At 41.9% G+C, this 24367-nt stretch overlaps 1 protein-coding gene across 8 annotated transcripts in view; it reads left to right on the top strand.

The window, feature by feature from the left end:
• cadm1b (cell adhesion molecule 1b) overlaps window positions 1-24367 on the top strand; it is a 177547-nt gene that overhangs the window by 138009 nt on the left and 15171 nt on the right. For all 8 annotated transcript variants that reach the window (XM_037085624.1, XM_037085633.1, XM_037085574.1 and 5 more), the window contains 5 exons: window positions 545-697; window positions 3163-3300; window positions 10203-10361; window positions 12574-12670; window positions 12949-13121. In XM_037085624.1, the coding sequence (XP_036941519.1) occupies window positions 545-697; window positions 3163-3300; window positions 10203-10361; window positions 12574-12670; window positions 12949-13121 (720 nt within the window). The remainder of the gene's footprint in view (window positions 1-544; window positions 698-3162; window positions 3301-10202; window positions 10362-12573; window positions 12671-12948; window positions 13122-24367) is intronic.

A 24367-nucleotide genomic window follows, 5' to 3' on the forward strand; every position in this document is an offset into this window, starting at 1 on the left:
GGAAATTTAGCCAATCTGCGCCTGATTCCCGGCGACTTTTTGATTTTTTTTTTTTTTTTTTCCGAGTTTCAGGCATCCCGACCCCTCTCCTCTACCTCTTGCGCTGTGATTTAATTCATTATGTATGTTTGAAAGCCTCTCCTTTTTCTCGAATATATGAGCTCGACGCATCCATCCATGACCAGCAGCAGTCCGTTTTAAGAGTTCCCAGCTTGTTAGGAGTCCTCATGAGCACTCCTCACACTTTTCCTGTCTTTGCGAGTGCTCCGTGGACTGTAAAGCTACTTTATAAATCAACTTGTGTGAATCATTTTCAGACTCACTTTTTTTCTTATTCTTTTTACTCAATTAAGGAGAAAGCCCACAAAAGGGCAGCACTCTTTCCCCACTGCGCCCCTTCTAATTTTCTCCCCACGTCTCACTTTGTCTCCCTCCGTCCCCCCGGCCCCACCCTTGCTCATTCTCACCTCCCCCCTCCATGTCTGACGTTTGTGTCCCTGTTCCCTGTATCCTCACTGTCTCTGTCTCACATGTATCCCCACAGCTCTGAAGGACAGCCGGTTCCAGCTGGTGAATTTCACTGACAACGAACTGCGGGTGTCTCTGTCCAATGTGTCACTCTCCGATGAGGGACGCTATGTGTGCCAGCTCTACACAGATCCTCCTCAGGAAGCCTACGCAAACATCACTGTCCTGGGTAGGTGCGAGGGTGCATGTGTGAACCCTCGCGCACATACATCACGACCCTCTCCTCACACACACACACACACACACACACACACACACACACACACACACACACACAGCATGCGCTTTTATTGTATTTCCCTCCGTTATAGCAAGTGAATGTGAAATAATAGTAATCTTTGATCCTGTTATCTTTCTGCAATTGAAACAAAATGTCAGCCAATTAGGCTCTCGCAGTGCTCAACAGCATAACGAAAAGGAGCAGATGCTGAAACTGATGGCTCAGGCCACGTCGGTTTTGGCAGCTGTGTTGACTCTGTGAATCCCGGTGAATGTTGACTTGGCTGCTCCAAACGAGTCCCTATTGAGAGTCAGCTGTGCCACACTTTGATGCTTTGGAGTGAAATTACTCTAGTTAAGCTTTATTATACATGCAGACATCCTGGGGGATTGAAAGGAATTAAAAGCACTTTAAAGTAATTACTCTGGTTGTACAATTGAAACCTAGCTGCAGTATTACTGAACCAAGGGTTGCATTCAAGAGTCCTTGAAATAAACACCCTGCTGACTTCTCTGCTTTCAAGTAACTGGAGTTTAGCAAGTTTGATGGCTAATTCAGGGAACCGGCGGACAACCCTGCCCCGCCCCCTTTTGCGCATGTAACCATACGATGCAGTGACGTATATAAGTTCAACGGGAAACACAAGCTGAGGTAATGCACGACTAACACAGGATTTGATGCATGAATTACCGGATGCATCACGAATTCCTTCAGTTCCCCTGTGAGAAATGATGAAGTGGCTTTGAGTTTATGTGATTTGCGGCGTGTCAATCTGCCGCCCTGGTCCAAACTGAAATATTTCAACAACTGTTTGATGGATGGCCGTGAAATTTATGGTCTTCAGAGGATGAATCACCCGCACGTTGGTGATCCTCTTATGTTTTCCCCCCCGAGCCACCAGCAGATTGACATTAATGGTTTTGAGTAAAAACGTCTTGACAACTATTGGATGGATAGCCACGAAATCGGCGGCAGATATTCATGTCACCCTCGGGATTCATTCTTTACGACTTTGGTGATTCCCGACTTTCATGTTGTGCCACCAAGAGGTCAATATATCAGCATGTCCTACATGGCGTAAGGGTGACCATCCAACGGATCAAACGGCTCCAGTTCCGGAAGCTAATTTCCATTCAGTCATTTCATCGACATTTCATAAAAGATTCTTATAAGAAACAGATTTAAGCCTGGAGCCAACCCAAACAACTATGCTAACATGCTAAACTAAGACAGTAAACATGCTGCAGTAATTCTCCATGCTTTGCTTCCTGCCCCTACAAACCATGTCAACATGCTGGAGGAAGTTTTCATCTACTCATGAGTGAGAGGCTAACTAAGCTAATTGCTCACTAAATCTTCTTTTGCACAGGGATACGGTTGGTTGGTAAAAAGAAAATAACTCTCACATGACTGCGATCATGACCGCAGATCAAGTTTTTCAAATGTATTTTGAGTGTCATCCAGTTGTTTTCATCCGGAGAGAGCAGACACGTCTCTCAGGCCGGTATTTCAGGCCGGGTTACTCACACCAACACATTCCCAATGGATGAATAGCGCTACAGATATGCGATTTTAGTTTCTTGTTTTGAACTCCTTACAGCCACCATTGGCTTTTTAAGCTGCTCTTTAGCGTCAGCATGTGACCATGTTAGCATGCTGGCGCAGCATTTAGCTCAAAGCACAGTGAGAGCAGCCTCACAGAGCTGCTGCTGAGGCTGCAGACTCAGCGTCACTTCATGCATTAATTTATGCCACCAAATTAGCTGCAATCCCACTTCGTAGGAAGGGGCACTTCAGACCCTTATTTTACTTTACAACAGCCTCCCTGAAAGCTGAATACCTTTTTTTTTTTTCATCCAGCGGGTGATAAGATGCAAACAGCGACATGCAGCTGGAGGAGCCAGTGCTGTTCATGTCTCACACAACATCCAGCAGGTGTTAGCTGACAAGTCATGAGAAAAAATGGACAGACATGTTAAAGCAGACAGAAGGGCCACAAATTGTGCAATAAATTCACTATGAATTCATTACTGTACCATTATTTCACACATGAGATCACCCCCTGCCACCTGGATTAGTATCCTTTCAAATAAAATCAAGACGCAAATTTGCAAATAAATACTTTTATACTATTAAAAGTGAGTCTTAACAGGTGATGTTCTGCTTCTAGAGAGGCAGATTGAATGCAGGATCCTCGTAAAACTTTCTCTAACTGGATTCCACCTAATTTGGGGCCACATGAATGAATGTATGAAGCAACTTTGAGTTACCGATCAATGATATTTAAGTGCAATCTAATGACAGAAGCTCATATGATCATTTCTTAATGGCACATTAGTTAAACATGTGTCTTGTCCCTTTCTAAATGCTTCCCCGCTGGTGTCTCTCTGACCGTCACCGTTGCCGTGGGTCAGTCCCGCCAGGCAGCCCAATCATCGAGAGCCGCGAGGAGGTGGTCAGCGAGGGGAATGAGACGGAGCTCACCTGCACCGCCATCGGCAGCAAGCCAGCTGCTTCCATCAGATGGATGAAAGGGGAGGAAGAACTGACAGGTCAGTAGAATAACAGCCTCCCCCAGTTTGCCTCACACGCTCCGGGCCTGTCCACTCTCCCTACACATCCTGCTCTCTGGAGGAGCTCCTTCTGTATTACAAAATGTAGTTCTCCTCGAAAACATTAACGCGATGCTGTACTCATTAAAGTACGTTACTGACGTGTATAGGAAGCAGCGCAGACGGTAATCACGCCTGGCACATACAGCTGGAGGAGTGCGGCGCAATCGCTGCTTCCCGGGCTGCTTCCTTCAGCGACCGCACGATGATCAAAACTGTGCATTTACATCTGCGAGAGCTGAAATCCGAGCTCATATTACATTTCATATAACTTTCTCTATAATTCATTTGCCTCGCGGGCTCTTTGCGTGCTGTACTTCTTATTTCAGAGATACTTGTTTAGATTTTAAACAGCTGAAATGTCAAAAGTTGTTCACAGTTTTTCAAGAGGAGCCGATCCTCAATGTTTCATATTTACTTTTAAGCCATCTATACATAGTAAGCACGGATATGAGCTCATATTCACACGCTTTATCTACCTCTCAGCGCCTTCGGCCGGCTGCAGGCTGTGTCAGAACGGGTATATAATCTAGGGTGGCGAGAAAAAAAAATCCTTATTACCTCTCAGTTACGATTAGGGGTCATCAATTATTCATTACATACTTATTGTACAGCAAGGGGAGATATTCATTTTGGTCATATCACATTTACACAGAGTGGATATCTCTGGGCTTGTTGTCAAATTATATATGTATTAGAATGGAGAGGATTCATTTGCCTTGTTGAGAGATGAAATATTTAGACAAGAGCGAATCTGAAGCTAAATGCCATCTGTGCCTCCAGTGTTCCCTACAGGAGTCGAAGTCAATTTCTGTTTATGAGTTGTCGAGTGTTGTGTAGGGGAGGGCGAGACAACAGGATGGCTGGATCAGCGAAATGCCACTGACATGCTGAGCGAGGCTAATCCATAGTGGCAGTAGATACATAAAGAGAGCCACAGAGTCACGTCCTCCCTTACCCCAGGAAGCACAAATCACTACTCATTATGGACGTGCTAAACAATTCATTAGCTCCTGCACGTATTGAGATTAAAAGGCAGCGGGTTTTATAGAATCTCTGTGATCATGTTTGTTTTAGCGTCTACATGCAGGCACAACAGCCACGACAGCAAGAAAGAAAAACCGACGGCTAATTTAAACACACTTTCAAATTGGTCGAATTGGTTTTGCAACCATTTATCATGCTGGCAGGTCGGGGACCGACGGGCTGTGGCCTGAGAGAGGCTCGCCGCACGAGATGGCAAAATGCTTGTTAGCATAAACGACAGCTGCAAAATTATCTTAAATGCAGTTGCAACCCGGCACTCGCCTGCTACCACTGCGAAAGTACAGGAGGAGATCAGACAGGTGGATTTAAATGATGTGTTTTCAATTTTGTACGTCAGAAACTTCAAAAGTTAGTTTTTTGAAATTCTGTTAGAAATGTTTATTTTTGTTTAGTTGCTGGAACAGCTGAAAATGTCGCTCTTTTTGCACAAATATTTAAAGATTCTCCCCATCTGCTGTTTTTTTTTAACTTCAGCTTTGAAAGGCTCTGGATTGTGAGCACAATCAGTTCAGTAAAAACAAAGTATTTGAGGAATTTTTCTGCAGCTCAAACAAATTTTTTATTAACTTTTTTTTTTTTCACTCTTATTTTTTGTTTGATATCTCTGAATATTAAACGAGCTGGAGCATAGTTTCCTTCATGACCTTGAGGATTCTTCTGACAGCTCTACTCGTGTTCAGTGAATAGAGCTTCCTGACATCTGTTCCATTCAGTGAAATGGCTCTGGGACGTGATCACAGGCGGCAGAAAAATCGAGTAATTTTAGAATATTTTATTAAATGAAAGCTGCTTTTGTAACACGTAAAATAATCAGTGAGGTCTGTTTTTTACAAAGTAATATTGGTACCGCTGTTCTAATAAGGCACTCTTCATAGAGGATTTATAAGGTGTAATTCAAGGTTTTGGTAAAAGTTAATAAGTCGTTTACTGATGCTTCATAGAACAGCCAATAATAGAAAGAAGACTTTTCGGCCACATGGTTGTGGACAATTCTCCGCTGAACAAAACACTGGGGGAACAAATCTTATTTTTCATTGTGTGCAAAAAAAAAGAAAAAAAACTGTTCAGCGCTAAGCCTTCAGCAGCCTGATAATACAGGAGGGCACACATGACATCAAACAAGTGAGGAGCCAACAATCAGAGATGATAGAATCCATCTGTGTGTACCAGCCCTGAAGACGGCCTCTCGCCATGAAAGAGGTGTGACCACAAACAATCAGGAAATAAGTAAGACTAGAAAAAATAGACACAAACACAACTATATTGTCTGGAAACTTCTAATAAAGATATACACAAAAGAGGGAACAGTTGTCAAAAAAAACAGTCCGTGATTTTCCGTAGAAGATCGTCATGATTGTTGGAAAGAGACAATGCTGATTGTCCCCGTCCTCTAATTCATTTGTGATAAAGGAGTGTTCAGTAATATTCTGTGCCAAAAAGAAGGGATCAAACTGCCTCTGGGCAAATTGCAGGTAGCAAAAAAATATTTTGAATTCATTTAAAATGACTCTATGAATGCGCTGAATAGATACTCAAAAAACCCAAGAATCCAAATGTGACAGGAAGAAATACCATGAGAAATATAAATAAGAGCTATCAGACTCTCTCATGCATTTTGAGCCCTTTGGAAAATATTTAAAAAATGTATCTATGGAAATATAAACATATGGAGGAAACTCCTTGAATACAAACTATGAAACTGTGGATCACAACAGATTATAAAAAACAATTAAATGGTTTCACAGTTTGTAACGTGTGAATCCAATATGCTTCTCTTCTCCTCCAGCGTGATGCACTAGCTCTTTCATTCACCAAAATCGTCCACAACCTGGCAACCTAAAAGCTGTTCTGCTTAATACCTGATCTGTAAGAGATTATTCAAAGCTTTGTTAACTATTTATATTAACAGTGTGTAAACCCTCTATAAAGGGGTGAATTGTAAATGAAAATTGCCTTGCCTAATGGCACAGTTGTTGTAAACAACACTACTGCATAATGTAGCTGTGCATGGAGCAAGTTTAACGTCTTTATTAGCTTAATTGTTGCCTGTTTTGCGAGCGGTGCAACATTACTGTTGAAGCCGCGTCAGGTATCCTGATGAGTATCCGCTCTTCGGCGTGTTGGCAGGCAGAAGACTCGGGTTACAAACTGACTGAGTGAAAATGTCACCCTGAGAGGAGGTTATGCTTGATTGCACTGGGATTGATCAGTGGTTGATGCTCACAAGAGCGTTTGATTTGACGTCTCTGCCGCAACACTCAAATCTCCTCTGCATCCAAATTCGAGTCCTTCCACGACCTGATCCACAGTTGTTTTCCTCATCTGGGTTTCGGATGACACTGGTAATTGACAAGCTATGGCAGGCCTGTAACAATGATAATGGCTCTGTCTCTATGAGTCTGATCTTCAAAACACGACTCAGAACTTTAACAAGTTTGCCAGCTGTCCCTCTTCATATTCAAATTAGTTTGAAGAAGAATCATGACCAAAAATAATTGATACTTGAAGTCAAATTTAGGTTTCTTTCTTTCTTTCCTTCTTCCTTTTTTTTCCCTCATGACAGCTCCGAGACAAGTGTGAGCAGAGCTATTTTCCTGACCTTGGAAAGTGTTTTGCTCGCCTGTCCCTTTGGTATTTTGCATGATGCAGCGGTTGATTGAGGCAGAACATCATGGGACTTTTAGGTAGACGAGGTAGTTCAAGAACGGATGGTAATATTTTGTCTATTTGACTTTGACTGTTTTTTTGCAAAAAAAAAAAAAAAAAAAACCAGCAGTGATGGTTGCAAACTTGAGTTGCCATCGAGGGGAGTGCACAAGCAACATAACCGAATCTCATCAAATGTTGGACATTTGTTTCTTTGAATGTTTCTGTCATTGCACAAATTGAACTGTACATTAGCAGGGAAAATATTTCAGTGATTCAACTAACATTAATCAAAGCAACAAAATGTAGCTTTGTGGACAAAGGTAGTCGATTGTTGAGTTTCATCCCCAGTTTGTCAAATACTGACGCTTGGGTGGGCTGGCACCGGACCAGAGCTGTCAGCCCATAGCATCAATATTTGACAATCTGGGGATGAGACTCAACAATCAATCTTTCTCCAGGAAGCTACATTTTGTTGATTTAAACTTTGAAAGTCACATATGTACCTCATCTGCCCTCATTTTGCACAGCTCTGCACCAAGCTAAACTTCATCCCAATGCAGGCTGAAGGTAGAGGATAGCTTTTATATTATGGAAGAAACAGTGAAAACGGTATTGGACAGTGAATTCAACAAATACATTGTAAAAAATAAGAAAAGTACACAAGGTAAACAAGTTTACTGGTATACTAGCTGTCAAATGAGTCACATTCTGATTCAGTTCAGGAAGAAACAAAGTATCACCAGTGAAAGAGTTTGTGGAATGAATGTTTAAATAATGATTGTGCTCAAACAAGGAGACCCGGCGCCTTCTTCCACAGTTCATGAGCAGATACTCAGAGTTCAACACATTGAAAAGTGTCAGATAAAATCCTGTTGCTGAATAGCTGAACAAACTATACAGACACAAACATGTCTGGGAGCTGAGGGGTGTGGGCGTCTCCATAATCTTCGATGACTGAATATTTGAGCCTTAAACGAAAACGTGCACGGTGTTTGCTCCAAACAGGAAAACTCAGACAGGAATGGACGATGGATTCTTGGAAACATGCGCATGGCGGCTCAGCTCATTAATAATGCAGACCACAAAACATTTTGTCAGAAGCACTCTGTCTAATATCAAGAGCACGCACTGGAATCTATCCGCATTCATATTTTTTTTTATGATTCAAACATTTTGTCCAAACCTCCCACATTTGCCCTCTTCCTTCTTCTCTTGAGCCATTTTAGTGATGCATTAGTAGGAGACAATTATTGTGAGTGGCTGAGAGGATAATGGCTCCTCATCACACCCCTCCAATTCAAACCGCACTTCACCCAACTCTTTGGAAACGCCCTCATTGACCTTACAAACGTGACCTGTTGCGGTTCTTTAGTCTTTGTGACTGCCTGATGACAATAGAGCTCTTAATGTGGAAAAGCTGTTGTTTTTTTGGCGAGGAACACGGTGGCATTGTGCTGAGAGTGTTAGCACTGATCACAGCACTCTGCTTTAACTAAAGATGGTTGGGACTAACTAATTTGTTGTTTGTCACGTTAATGCTTGCAGAGCTGTTTAAAGTGAAGTCAAATTACTGCACTTAACATCTAAGAGGGAGGAACATGTATATATCTACCTCCAGTGCATTATATATTGTCCTATTACTCATATTCTCATACTCATAATATGTTTCAACATATTTAAACACGAATTAACCATTTGTCTGTCAGTCAGTGCTGTTAACCATTCAATTAGAGCAGCAGTTTGTGAGTTATATAACTAGAATTTTACCTTAAAACATTCAAAGAATGAACATTATCAACAGAGAGTGAGGAAACACTAGTGTTGACATCATGTCAAAGACGTCCATGTACTGTGTTGCAGAGATTTCTAAGGAAATTAGACTGCTAACCAGCTAGCCCCTGTCCGTCATGTCTCAGTACCACCACACTGTATCCTCCTGTATTCTGTATCTCATCTGTCGTCATTGTTAATGTTAGCTAGCTAGAGCCAAGGATGGCTAGGAAAGAGCAGCAGTCGTATGGCGATAGGCTGCCATTTTTGTTTTCGGAGCTACCTTTGAATTCTGGCCATGTTTGAAAAATGATACCTTTAAACAGTCTATAAACTGTTAGCAAGTTAACAGGTGTCTCCTTAGAGCTTATATATGTCTTGTAATAGAAAATAAACTTGTTTATCATGTTATTATTTACTATTACTATTGATTATTTATGTTAGTAAGCATCTTTTAAGGACTTTTTTACCTACTGACCAACTCTTCTGACAGGGACCTTAATATAAAGCATTACCATGATTAATTCTGTAACAAAAAAGCACAGTTTCTAAATGACAGCCATTCATTTTTTTATGCTTTCTCATTACACTCGCTCACTTTTTGCTCCTGCTGTTATCATCATTATGTTACCATTACTACTTAACGGTCAGTGTGCTTTTAAGCAGCCTGTTCTCTCACCGCAGTTGGCAGAGTGGTCAAATTTAATGCCCTCGAGCACATTGACCACTTACCGATCCCAGCACTTTAAATTTTATGTAGGCAGGTCTTGGGTGGGTGGGTGTGTGTTACACGGGGTTAATATCCATCAAGAGGCCACGTATGTGTGTATTGGTGATCATCAACTGTGGAACAACAGTGTTTTGCCCTCCCTGAGTCCAGCCCGGCTCCCCTGTGACAAGGCAGAAATGGAAGTGTGCTGCAGGTCAGAGTGGGGCTGTAATTATTTCCTCACTTCATTAAGTGCGAGTAAACCATCACACTCAGCACTGCAGCTAATGCGATGCCCCTGTGGCATTGTAATGCTCTCTAAATGAATGCCCCTCTGACAGCCTAGGGCCTTGTGGGCAGCAGATTACTGCAGGGTTAGCCCCAACAATGCTCAACCCTCCAGCTGCAGGAGCATTCATTATAAGGCTTATATGACCCAGCCGCTCCTCGCTGCTCTCGTCCAAGTCGAAGGCCCCGGGCCTGTCTGCATCCACTAAAGTGACCAAACCATGAATTAAATGTAAAATGTCATTTGAAAGTAGTCCACCTTGACAGGGAATGTGGGATTAAAAGCTGTGATGGTCACTGCAGGTTTTTGAGATTTGTTTCTGAGCTGTTTTCCACGGTTAACTTTTATTCGCCTGTCCTGCTTGTGATGTCTTTCTAGGTGACGCAGAAGTTGAGGAGACGTATGACAGGATGTTTACTGTCACCAGCCGGGTAAGATTTTCTGTCACCAAAGAGGATGATGGAGTGCCAGTGGACTGCATCATTGACCACCCAGCTGCAAAGGACCTCCTGGCTCAAAGACACTTGGAAGTGCTATGTGAGTGACCTGAAGCTGTACTTTTGTTCAAGCCGAGAGCTACAGCAGACAGACATGTCAGGGATTTTTCTCTTGTTGGGAATGCTGGATTTGGCTTTCTTTGGAATTGTATACCTACTACAAATTCAAAGGTACCACCCACTAAGCTCAGATTTAAAAAAAAAACAAAACAGACAGACAGAATAACTGATTAAATGCACAGACAGGGTCCCTTGGCCATCATAGGAAGCACATCATGCTGCTTGGACAGAATCAAAATTGACTTCTGAGTCCTGATTATTTTTTCTTGGATTTTGGCTGAATTGACCTTTACGTCCAAGGATGTGAGCTAGATTCAAGCACAAATGTTCTTTTTGCAAATAATGTGTGTGTGTTGCTGAAAAAAACTCACCTGTAATAAGTGAATACACCAAGAGGAATATATGTGAAAAAAGAAATGTGATGTGGTCGTCTCAGCTGCATGTTAGATTTATTTGAAAATGTCAGTATATTTTAGCTTCACATACACTCCTGACATCAGATGTATATGTAGATTCATTTTGGCCTCAAAAGAAGGATAATTAAAGGCATTATTGATAACAGTGAGCCACTAAATGTAGCAGCTCATCTCCCCCTTTCCATAGCGTTCACACCACAACACAGCTGATGTTTGAATCATCTGGCCCCTCGAGTGTTTGCCAGTTTGTGCACTAGCTAACATTGATAACGCTAATTAGCTATCGTTCATGTTCTATAATGCTTGCTAGTTAACTAGGATGCAACCTTTTTTCAACCCTCCCCCCCACAAACTGGGCAACTACCAAGACTTGGTTAGTCGAAACACAGATACCTCATGATACCCTGTTAGAAGCTGGAACCAACCATCAGAAATCCTCCAAAGACATAAGCAAAACAATGATATTGTACCCGATAAACATTTTTAATATATTCGATCCACAATCATAACATCATACGTTTTCAAGGAGAAGAGATTTTATTCTGCGCCTTCTCTGCCCTCAGTTGTCAGTCTGGTTGACCCATTTTACAACATTTTGTTCTCCATGTACAAAAACATTTTTCTTTGCAAAGTAGTTATAGTGTTATCATACAATATATCCTTTATTTGTGTAGAGGACTCTCCACAACCTTAAAGCATGAAAGACCATTCAGAAATATAAAGTAGTCCTTCAAACATCCGACCGCACTGAATTAAGCTTTTGTGGCAGGCACTATTGTATGTGCCATAAATTGTTGCTCTCGTGACCCGTGACTCACGCAAACTTTGCTCTCTCCACCTTCAATGTAGAGATTCAGGGAAATATTCACGATTTACATGAAACATTTTCAAACATTTGTCAAGCTTGACACAGAAAGTGGCCTCCTTGAATACAGAAAGTGGCCTCCTTGAATACAGAAAGTGGCCTCCTTGAATACAGAAAGTGGCCTCCTTTAATACAGAAAGTGGCTTCCTTGAATGACCTTTGCAGTTACTAATACAGTGACTTGACCCGCAATCACCAGGTTTAAAGGAAATACAGCAGATTGAAATTAACCAGAATTTTCATATAAAAAGTGGACACAGTGAACACTGGACTAGATTTTGAAAGGAGGAAAAACCTTGCCTCACGAGACCTTGTGAGTTGAAAGGCATCTCTTGAACGCAGCATCTTAGCTGGCTGTGGTCAAACAAAAAACGTACTTAATAGTCCCAGATGGACTCTCAGTGTGTCTCATGGGATCATATGGAGAAATATTGTTTGTTTCTCTGTCGCCGCAATGGGAGGAAGACAAAAAAAAAACAAAACAAAACAAAAAAACAGTTAGGCTTTTGTCAAATGGTGTTCAGGTACTCTCAAAAGAGTGCATTGATTGAAGAGGTAATACAAGGCTGCCTTACAATGTTAGACGTCGAAGAAAGGTTAAGGCACCCTTTTGTACTCTGTGTGGAATATTCATTTTTTTTTTTGCAGGTAGACAACTGTTTTGTGTGACCTTTCAAGGAAAAAGAGAAAGCCTGACTGGAGACGCTTGACATTTTTGTAATCTTTGGCTAGCATTGATAAGAAAAAGAACCGTGTTGCTGTAAGGTACTGTAGACTGACTGAGCACATGGGGATGATCGTTTCATCATCCTTTGTGTCACATTTAGACGTCTGTGTCTTCACTTTGGAGTCCGACAGTCATTCGTGTTTTGTAGCATTTATGACACGAGGAATGCTCTTTTTCCTTCCAGATAAACCCGAAGTGAAGATTGTCGTGACGTATCCTGAAGGTTTAACCAGAGAGGGCGACAATCTGGACTTGACGTGTATCGCGGAAGGAAAGCCCCAGTGAGTATTCAGGCAGACGGAAACACTCTGGAAAAAAAATCTGTCTGGTTTCCTGCTTTCCACTGTGTAATCCAGCAGTCCGCGCAACCCCCCTTAACCTTTGCATTTCATTGTACCAGCTAAATGTTAGCAGTTGTTGGCATGCTGAATAAAACACATCATTAGACAGGCCCTGCCAATGGCCCTCCTCAGACAATCTCAGATTTGACCTTTTATTTCAGATTTCTAGCATGGATAGACAGCGGCTGAGTGATGTGTGTGGTATTTATGCTCTCCAGTCCCCATCAGATCAACTGGCTGAGAGTAGATGAGGATGTGCCGCCTCACGCTGTGGTCACCGGCTCTGACCTCTACATCGAGAACCTCAACAAGTCCTACAACGGCACCTATCGCTGCGTGGCATCCAACGCCGTGGGAGAGGCGTACGACGACTACATCCTCTACGTCTACGGTAGGTATTCATTGCACTCGATGTTTAAACGGCTCCGTCACTCTGCATCACACCGGGAATTCAGTCTGTATTGCTGATCCGGAAAGGTTTATTGACTTTGCTCCCCGCTGCAGCTTTTGCGCAGTCGGGGGACTTTATTGGAACTATAAGGATTTACTACAGCGTTTGTGCGACAAACAGAATCACATTTCAAACATATATGGATGTACGCCATTATTGTGAGGAACAGAGAGCTTAAAATCACAGAAGTTGGCTGCAGTTGACAAATCCACAGAGCTCCGAATTGGGTTTTGGGATCTGAGCTGCCGTTGTACTATTAATGCATAATGAGTTTGAATCATACAGAGGGTTGAGTGTTGACTTTGGACTGGCCTGGTAGGAACACAGGAAGTGAGATTTTGTGTGGTGGAATGATATTCTTGGAAGAACAGTTTTGCAGAGATGAGTAGAAAATGAATGAGACGGAATGTTACGGTACGGTCTTTTATGTGTACAGTCACATTAAATTCGTCCTCTACAGCCACTCTGTAAAGAAAAACTGCCCACACATGATCAGTGTCACGATGGACAATTGAAAACAAAGACAATCCAAATCAACATGCAACAGAATCAGAGATATTGTCCTTTTTATTCCACTCATTCCTCTTTGTTGTCAACACTTGATAACCAACAGTAAAAACAGCTATTGTTCTAAAATATTTGATAACTTTTGAGCCACTAATTCTATCTATCTATCTAGCTTTGTTTGGGGATTCGGGGGCTTCAGAGCAGACGTGATTAAGCCAGCTCATTTTTACTTGATATGTTTCTAATTGCGTTGGATAGTTTGTGAATATGGTTCTGACTATTGGTTGCACTGTTTCCTTTTGTTGTGCATGTTTAAGACCCCTCAATTCATCGCCAACACCCCATTTTACAAAATGGATATAGCAGGACTCAGAGGACTCAAAAAGTGTTACAAGGTGAAATAAATGTATTGTCTTCATTTGAATAACAAGCTTTTTTAAAAAAATGACAATACATTTATCTCACCTCGTAACCTTCAATGGATAAATTGTATTTCTCTGAAAAAAAGACACTGTTGCTTAAACCTTTCTATTTACTCTCTGAACTTTTTTTTCTTCTTTCTTTTTAGATATCCACACAGTCCTGTAATAAATGACTATGGATTGCTTAGGAAAGGTCAGATGTCAAAACAAAAAGTCATATGTCGGCCTAAAACAAGTTAGCCTTTTTGGTTAAACAAACGTCTTGAGGTTCTCTCTGAATTCACAGTACTTAAAAATACACCCAATTTTGACTGGCTTTGTTTTGTTTTTTTTGTTTTATCATCTGGTAATTTCATCTATTCTGACACAAACACATGTGAAGCTGGGACTGTAAATGAGCCGGACTGAACCTTAAGTTTCTCCTGAATTAAAATGATAAATGGCACTATCTGAGGCAAACAGTTTTTTGAGGGTTAGGGGGGGAAACTGAATGCAGCACTGGAGACAAAGCGTTTCATATGAAAGTTAGTCGGTGGCACATGGCGTTTCACTTCCAACCTGTAAAAGTTCCCCATGTCTCCCACACAGCTTCAGCACTGTGTTGAACATGGAGCATTCACACCAGACACTTCTGCCGAGCAACCTGTCTACCTTCTGGTCTGTCAGCTAACTTGAACTGGGATAAAATGATTAAATCATGCAGCTCTTTCAGACGTTCCAAATGTTATCAGGCTGAACCGATCAAATACTGACAGTGAGATGTGTCTTCCAGGATTGTGAGGCTCAGAATGAGGAATAGCCGCTTCTTTCACAATGTAACTCCACCAGAGATAGTATTTTTTGGCAAATGTGCATCGCAACTGGCCACCATGTCAAACTGACTTCCAGCAGGCTTTGTTCAGTCAGAAATGTGATATGCAAGCAGCAGCTAATGAAGCCTCGAGCTGAAACCCCGAGTGGAGACGGGCAGCGAGCTACAAAGGTCTGAGCAGCTTGTGTCTTTCTAACTCAACAGCTCCACATTTATTTTGACCCAAGTGACATCACTTGAGGGCAACTTATCAGACTTTACACAGGTCCCTCTGAAGGCACAAAAGGCTTTGTGCATCTTTTCTTCCCATACGCAGTACTCCCTAAGCCCTGTAAACAGACTTTGATGTGTAAAATCTTTTCCCCTTTTAAACCTCGTCTGAAGACCCAGTTTGCACTCCGTAAAACACTCGAGTAAACAATTGCTTTATGAAGAAATTGACTAGAGGTGAGACCAGGTGATCTGAGGCCACTACGTGTTCGTGTCTGAGATGCAAAAAAAAAAAAGTCCTTTTCCTGTAGAGATCAGCCATCAGCGTGTTTTGCACAACACTACACAACCAGCATTGCTCTCATACATGTGATCACTCTGTTCAGTATTCATTTATTTCACCAATTGGACCCATGTCAGCCCGTCCCTTTTTTAAATTTTTTTTTAGGACAAAGAACAATCTTGTTTGACGGAAGCATAATGTGAAATGGAGAAGGCTTATTCGCTGTCCTGCTGAGAGTCGTTGAGAAGATTTGTATCGCTCTCACGTCTGCTGCGGTGAATATGGAGCTACAGCCATCAACCGCTTAGCTCTTGTTCCCAGTCTTTAGCTCTTTAACATGAAGAGAGCGGCGTCAATTTCATCATCTAAATCTTTGCAAGAAAGCCAAACTATTTCTTAACAAAACAAAAGGCTGTCGAATACACCATTGGCTTTGACTCACAGCAGGAAATCCACTTCATATTTCTACAATAAAGATGGGCTTTGGTTCTGTTTACTTACAATGAAGTGGGTTGGAATTTCAATATGTTCTGCAGCCAACCAGTAAAGGGCAATAGCGGGCCCATCTCCCCCAGGACCTGACTTTAAATGGAGCTGGCAGTTCGCTCCCCGTGGTTTGAACCTCTCTTCACTCAAGCGTCGGCATCTGTGTGTTTTTTTTTTTTTACCTTTCAACACATCACAATCACAATACAACAGTTAACAGAGTCCAAAATTTAGCCAAACACGCAAGATAAATAATAAATGCAGGAGATTTTTCAGGTGAAAATCCCACACAATCTGAAAAAAGTTTTTGTGCGGAACTTAAAGGTGCATTGTTGTATTTGGATCCCCGCAGTGGGGGGACAGCAGGAGGGAACCGTTTGAAGTTTGGAAAAGGAAGACTTCATCATTTAGAAATCATGTAATGTGACGTCAGGGAGGCACACACTCCTTGGACCCTTAATTTCCGTTTATTTAGATGGCTGGCAGGGGTGATGAGAATGGAGGGGGGAAGTAAATTTGCAGCAGGTGCAGCCATTGTTGGTGAGTTTAGCTTCCTCTCCTTGGAGCGCTTGTTCCCTGCTGTTAGAAGAGGATTTTGTATTTCGTTCCCAAGTTTCAATTTGTTTCCGCCTGTGTGCCAAGAACGTTTCCTGCCAGTGACTGTATCCAAAACCAGGAATAATGGTGGATCTTCTCTTTAGACTCTACAAAACCTGTATTATTAATTTCAATGTCATTTATATGTTAAAAAAATAATGTGTTCCTACTTAGAAGCCTTAGAAAAGACATTTCCATGAAGTTTTCTTGTCAATCAAACTACTGAGTTCAGGTTAGGATATATATATATATATATCTTTTGATTCTTGTGAATCACAGCGAATCCACTGAATTCAAAAGGTGTGTTTTGCTTATTGTTCCCTTTCTCAGATTGTTTGACCTTCACTGCACATGCACAGCGATGTACGTGCAGAGTTCGACGCTAGAAGGTTGTTTTCACATTCATCTGCTGAGGAGGGGAAAGTTTTTCCACTGCGCTCACCTTCAATCTGAGTTTTAAGCATGCAAGTGCGATTTTGTGATGCCGGTTTGGAAGCCAGTCGGGGTCCAGTATGCAACTTCAAGAATGTAGAAACTTGAAGCCTCCAGTGCACAAACTGTGCACACCGAGAGTGGATTGAAATCACACGCATCTCACGTATTTTATGTCTCAAGAGGCTCTTCAGTGAGTGATATTAGTGGATCTCATCATTACCTGTACAATTCATACCCACCAGAAATTTAAAAAAAGATAAATCTTTGGGAACACACGTTTCATTTATTTTTTCACTACAATTATTGCCATTTAGGTTCAGCATGTTATTCAGTCTGTGAGCAATTGTCAAACTAGAAAGAAAGTGGAAGTGCTCTGTCTTTGTTAAAACAGTCCAAACCCTGGTTGGTTATGTTGCGGTACAAGAGCACGGCGTTACACCTGATTCATCACGCACCTGATGCAGATTGTTAGATTTGGCGACTGAAACCAATAACAGCCTTTTCTGAAGCCAACATGTGTCCAACGCAGCGGGATGGGGCGAGGAAGAGGAGTCGAGGTGCTGAAAACAAAACTGTTGTTGTTTAAAAAATGGGCTCATTGTGTTTTTTTCTGAGCGAGCTGATCACAGTTTTCAGAACAGTGATATTGTTTTGATCAACACTCTGTCTGCTTGTTGAGGTCGAGCTGACAGCCACGAACCGCGTGTCAAAAAACAGAAATGCAGCATTTTTTTTCTCCCCCATCACACTTACAAATGTTTACGGCAGTTGCTGAAAATGTGCATTTATGAGAATGAATGCATCCGTAATGGTTTTTAACGTCAGCGGCATTTCACCAGTTGTGAGGCAAGTGGTGGATAGAATTTTAATGGAAGGACAATGTCTGGGGCAGGTCGAGGGAAAGAGCTGTCAGAGCGGGGAGACATTAACGGAGAGAAACAGGAAATGTTGGAGCAAGTTTTTACACTGGATTCTAACAACTGGAAACTTTAGAATAATATACTTTTGGTCATATATCGGTTTATTCTTTATTCAGTGAATCCAATTTATATTGACATTGTCAACCAATTTCTTCCTAATATATTCAAAGCGTTGTTTTCTGTCTCTGTGTTAACTAGTTTTGCAGAAGAAACTGTCCCCCTTATTTCTCTAAGTTAGTTCGCAAATCATTTACTTTAAAACAACATTATGTCACTTTTTAAGTGTCAGGTAGCGGCTTCTAAATCATTTTGATGGTTCAGTGTCCTGTGACAGGGTGAATGGTGTCTCCATGTCACTTGTTTCTGCACTATGTAACTCCAGTGAGAGGGTTAGATCACAGTGTTACATACATGTTTAACATAACATTGTTATGATGTCAGGAGTTTTGTTTGTAGTCAGTACCTACATTACATCTGACAAACTGTTACAGACCTGGGATCTGTATCTACTACAGTGTCAGACTCAGGCTAACTTTGCGTAAAAGGAGAGAGAAAAATGTTAGTATTCAGGTTTATCTCTCAACACGTTCCAAAATCCAAAATATTTCCACGCTGCTGATATATTCGCAAGATGGGGAGTAAACATCCTCTTTGTCTTTTTCTTGGTGGTTTACCATCATCTGTCTGCCTCGTTCAAGCACTGTTTGAAAGTCTAGGAAGAACAGACATGCCAGGGGAATTTCAAAATAAAGGCGAGTCGGAAAGGCAATGATATGGATCGATATTTTTCTCTTTATGTTGATGATGTGTGATTGTTGATCCTTGAGTGGATTTATTGATTTAGACGGATGGATCGTTTCATCCCCACTATCAAGAAGGGTAGCTGCCCTCTGTCACTGTTTACTTGGAAATTAGTGAAACTCAGTCATAGCAGAAACAGAGGAGGGTAAATAAGCCATTACTAATTTTACTAATGTTGATTGTACTTGTGATAAAAGATGAAATTTGTATTAAATAGGTAGATATTTTTGACACACACAACGTGCAAATTAACTGTAAGTTTCCTAAAATAATAGTGTTTTCCACGTTGATGTTTTGAATTTGGAGCAAAAGAATAACCATGTGGGATTTTTGGGAATGTCACAGACCGAGCTTCAAACACAGTAGGACGTCACTAATCCAAATCTCTGCGGCACTCAGAGAGGCGCTGCTATTTCAGGTTTCCATTGCTGAAATATTTTTCAATTGTGTGATAAAAAAAAGAAACAACTCCCAGCACAGACAGTTAATGAAACATACAGATTTTCACATCATCTCACGTTTGATGTTTTCAGGCGCTCTGCTTGTTGGTTGATGTTCACAGAAACGCGTTTATTGCACCAGCTGACACGTGCGACTTTGTCACTGTGACATAGGTTTCCTGTGACTCTCATAACTCTGCCGCCCCATGGTTATTCATCATCGCGCTCTGCCAGGCAGATGATGACATCTGCTTGTTCCCAAAGGGCCCATAATGATCACTCCCAAACAAAAGGACAGCATATGCCGGCAAATAGCTCACTCAAGGCAGACTTATTTCAAGCTTTCGCGACTTAATTCTTAATTGTTGTGCAAAAGATTCTTTTGAAAGTGACATTTTACACCGCCTCCTCTCGGAATGTGGTTTTTGATGAACAAGTTTGGAAATGCATGCTTGTTATTCTCAAACACAGATCTTATATTATATTCTAATAGTTCAAAAGTTTTCACCGAACCGCCTGCAGGCAATTTCTCTGAGCCCATGAATGATGTGTGTGTCCTCCGCTGCTGAATTCATGTATTATTTGCTTCCTGCTGCACCCATAACACTTGCATGAATGAATGAAAAGCAATGCGAGGCTAATGTCCTCTGCAACTGTCCCTCCTATCTACAGTGCATTTGCTATCAAAGTTTATGCCTTTGGCCACAATGTCTTCAATTAGTACCTTCCTATCCACATATTTTACCAATTTCCATTAAACGCTGCTTCTCTGGTGTGCGAGTGTTGGAAGCTCCGTGACTTCGGCTCACTGTAATGAGACACAGGAGATTGGTAAAAGGTGCTCATAACCGCGTATAATTATGTCTGCGACTCCCTCTCCTCTTTTCTGGAGGATTTAATGCCAGACAAAATCATGTTGTGGTCCATGTGAGGGTTTGTTGTCCCAGATTAATCACGCCTGCTACGGTGGCTTAATTAGTGTGTGTTTTCTGCAACTTGGGTCGGTCTTAGCATGATAACCTTGTGATGTTTTCTCATGGCTTTTCAGCTGCGACGCACGACCTCAAACCAAATCAAAACCATTTCCTTCTCCTATCTGGCCCTTTTTTTTTTTCTTTTACTGTTTTGTTTAGTAATTTACGAGCTCGTGCCCCAGTTAAAGCCATCACACACCTGTCAAGAAAAGGAGTTCTTTGTTCAGCCAACTATATGCGACAAATAGCTTTATTTTAATGAGCTGCTGTTTTTGTCAAGGATAAATATTTGCTTGTGAGCATTATTGATAGAGCCAGGCTGGATTGTCCATCAGTTCTTCCTTTCATCCCGCTGCCACCCTCTGGTCCTTCGGGCTCTTCCTATTTCAAAAAGACTGATGACCTTTCACTGTGTGACAGCCCGGACAGGTGTGAGGCCGACGTAAATCCACGTCAAATCAGGTCCTATTGTGGCGAATGTATTGTATGTGGCTGGTCAGAGAGGCTGAGAAAGAGGACTGTCATGCTGCTCTCCACGCGGGTGTGTCTGTAACAGGCTGTGAGTTGTGCCCCCTGGCTGGTGTGCGGTGTGGGAGAGAGCTGGACAGAGGGAGGCCTTTCTGTCTCAGAGGTTACCTGCTGTTATAACTCACACACACTGCCTGTTGGCAGCAGAACAATGCTGCCTTTTACTGCCACGGTTTAGCCCACAGTTGACTTTTTTGACCTATAAATCTTCCCTGGACGAGAAAGTCAAAGATTCACAAGCCACTGGAAATCTGGGGTTTATCAGGGTTTTGACATAACATGAGCAGACAGGACTCGTGAGTCCCTCTGTTCCTATGAGAGGCTGTTGTGAAACTGTCCTTGTGAATCACGCTGATTTTGTAAAAATGTGCAACTTTCAACACATCAGCTTGTATATTCTCATGAGCTATCCAATAATCTTTCACAGATATTTCAGCATATTTGTGAAGAACACCTGTATCAAAGGAATCAGTTCAACCAAACACGAAATTTAAGTCACCTGCTCACCCTCATGCTGATAGGAAAAGTCAGGTGAGGTTTTGTGGTCCACAAAACATTTCTGGAGCTCACAGCAAAACAGCATTGCAGCGTTCTCCTGAGCAACTGAAGTAGATTGGGACATAAAAACAGCAATGATAAAATTAATAAAATGTCTCTGTCTAAGTCACTGGCTCCCGGATCTCATTTGAATTTGAAAAGATGCTATCAACACTTTTGACGCACTGATAAGCTTGTCTATCCACTCAGAAGGGATGCTAGCTAACACATTTAGCCTAGCAGCTACAGAGAAGATTTTGCCTCAAAATTATGTAAATAACATCTTTTCAAATGGATTTGAGATCTCAGGGCTTCTTTTGTTTGTTTTCTGGTTGGGTTTTTTTTCTTTTTTTTGCTTCACATTTATTAATTCAAGCGAACCATTGACACAGATAAGGACCTGCTTTAAATCATAAAAAACACTGGAAAAAAAAACACATACAGTGGCTCTATACAGCTCGTCTTGCATAATCCACATCTCTGGAAAATCCCAAACTGATTTTGAAAGATTTTATTTACACCCTTTTATAAGTCAGAATCTTCACTATAACTGCTTGGCTGAAAGTGTTAGCTTGCACCCCATATTAATTTGATACACAAGCTTGTCGGCGTGTCAAGAGTGTAGATAACATCTTTTCAAATCAGTTTGGGATCTAGCGGCTTCTAGAGACAGGCTTCTAGAGAGGACAAGCTGTATGGACACATTTTTGGATTGTGTTTTTTAGGTTTTAAAATAAGTCTCCATCACCTTAAGTTGTTCAGGAGAATGCTGCAACGCTGTTTTGCCGTGAAGCTCCAGACATGTTTTGTCAACTATGAAACTGCACCCATCTCCCCATGGATGTTGGGGTGAGTAGGTAATGACTGAATTTTCAATTTTTTTGGTGCATTAGTCCTTTAATTTTTTAAAAATCTATACTGAGACTTTTAAGCAAGAGAACAAAAACAGACAGAGAAACAAAATCTTTTTCCCGGCTGTCGTGTTGGCAGGCAGGTTTAAGCAGGCATAGATAAACAATTTCTCCTACATTGTTTCACTCTATGGTTAAATTTTCTCATATCAAATTCCTCAGCGATACAAATGCTCCCTGAAAATATGGCCCCCTCCAAAATACACTCATATTTCAGCCCTCATAACGCTGAGCCCGGAGTCATCCAGGCTGGAAATTGCCCATGGAGAATTCTTGTTCGTCTGGATATTATATGTGCCACATCCTATCCCGGCCTTTGTGAAGACCCTCTTTCCTGAATGGCCAATTTCCCTCTTCCAGACACTGACATTTCAGCTATCAGACTGCCTTCGGTCACAGGGAAAGAAATCTAGCCCACCCCCCTCTTCAAATACTGTCAGAGGAGAATCTTTCCCTGATACCCTGATACCCCCCTACCACCATCAACACCACCTCCACCATACACTCCATCCCTGGCGGCAACATTATGCTGTCCTTGATGTTTTATCATTAGTTTGGGAGTGTGTGGTCCCCCACTGCTGTCTTTTGATGGAGTGCAGACAGTAAAGGCATGGAGACAGCCAGCCAATTTCCCCTGCTGCGACTCTCCCACAGCAAGGGGTCGTGCTATCTTTCCCCTGCACCAGAGCCTGGCATATATTCCCCTGATGAGGAAGCTTTCAGCCCTCTTTAGTAGCATTGCATACCTGAATTGCCCTCCATTTTGTCTTTCTGATTATTTTGTTTGGGGGTTAGTGACAGGCCTAATCAGTACAGTGTGGGGCGGAGGATGCTGCTCGGGGCGCCGCTGTGCTGCAGCGGGAGACCGCCAGAGTGGTTTAATTTGCAGTTTGACTTAATTATTGAGAGAGACTGTGGAAAATAGCAATACCTTTCTATGATTGCCATGCATTATTATTCACAGTTAATTAGAAAATGTATCAAAAAAATAAATAAATAAAATAGCTTACCATAATGTAATATAATGCAACCCCAGCATGGTGAAATATTGATGTAATTTTCTTAGTTGTTGTTTTTAAGCCACATTAGGGCTCTGTGGACGGTCTGTCATGTCTGTCTGTAGCTTGGTCCGTCCATGACTTCCATCAGGACTACAACATCTTCATCTCAAAAGGCCACGACGCTTGGTACTGATATAAATGGTTCCAAGAAGAAGATAGGCTCATGATTTTGTTGATCCACTGCCTTCTTCTTAAGCACTACCCAAACGGATGGTTGACCTTGAAATTTGATGCCGATGCCCAGAACACCTCTGCTGATCCCATGACACACATCTAGAGCCAGCAGAAGCTCAACCTTTTTTTTATTTATCCAGTGAAATATCTCAACATCTAAGATTAGCAACATTTTCTTTATGTGAAGCCTGGTATTGTTAGACTGGGGTCTTGGTTGGTTTTCAAGCAGGAGAAAATGGCAGCTTGGTCACAGACTTTTGCAAATAACAGTGAAGATGTGTTTTGTGAAAACATGAAAGGCAAGAAATAAGGCGGTGCAGCAACAGAATGCTGATTCATATTTGAACACTGCTGCCATGTTTCGCAGTTTGTACGGGCCTGCAGCCTGGACACTGGATAGACCCACAACCAATCAGAGGAGTAAAACATGGGACTATTCATCTCGTCGGCACGGTCACACATACTCAATCAACACTGACCTCTCACATCCCGCTCTGCCCACGTTCATCACCAGCAGGTGACGGTCACTGTATTAACATACGTGTGACTGCGCCCTGATAAACCTGCGACATATCAGATATCACAAACTCAGGACACAGGGAAATCTGTCTGAACGAGAGAGTTGCCAGATTGTGGCCGTCATAAGGTCAAATTTCTGGTGTTGCATCAGATATCTTGTTGACTGTTTGACACACACTCATGTCCCCTTCAGATCGAATTGCAGTGACTTCAAAGGAGACATATTCTGCTCATTCTCAGGTTCATGACTTTGGGTTTCATGACTTTTGGGTTTCTGCTTCAAAAGGTTTACATGCTTTAATAGTCAACAAACACACCAGTCTTCAGTGCTGCAGCTCTGTATTCCCCCTCTGTCTGAAATGCTGTTTTAGCTCCTCTCTAATGCCCCTCCCCCTCCTGAATACCCTGTCTGCTCTGATTGGTCAACTCACACAAGCCTGAGCCAGCACGGCTGACAACAACAGAGCAGCTGTGCTTAATCAGTTCTTAAGTGCCAAACTAGCCATGAGGTATTCACTGTGCAAATATATGACATGGTGAAGAAGTGTGGATATCTGATGTCAAGAAGTT

Source organism: Acanthopagrus latus, chromosome 2 (assembly GCF_904848185.1).
Source record: "Acanthopagrus latus isolate v.2019 chromosome 2, fAcaLat1.1, whole genome shotgun sequence".
In the NCBI taxonomy this organism is placed as follows: domain Eukaryota; kingdom Metazoa; phylum Chordata; class Actinopteri; order Spariformes; family Sparidae; genus Acanthopagrus; species Acanthopagrus latus.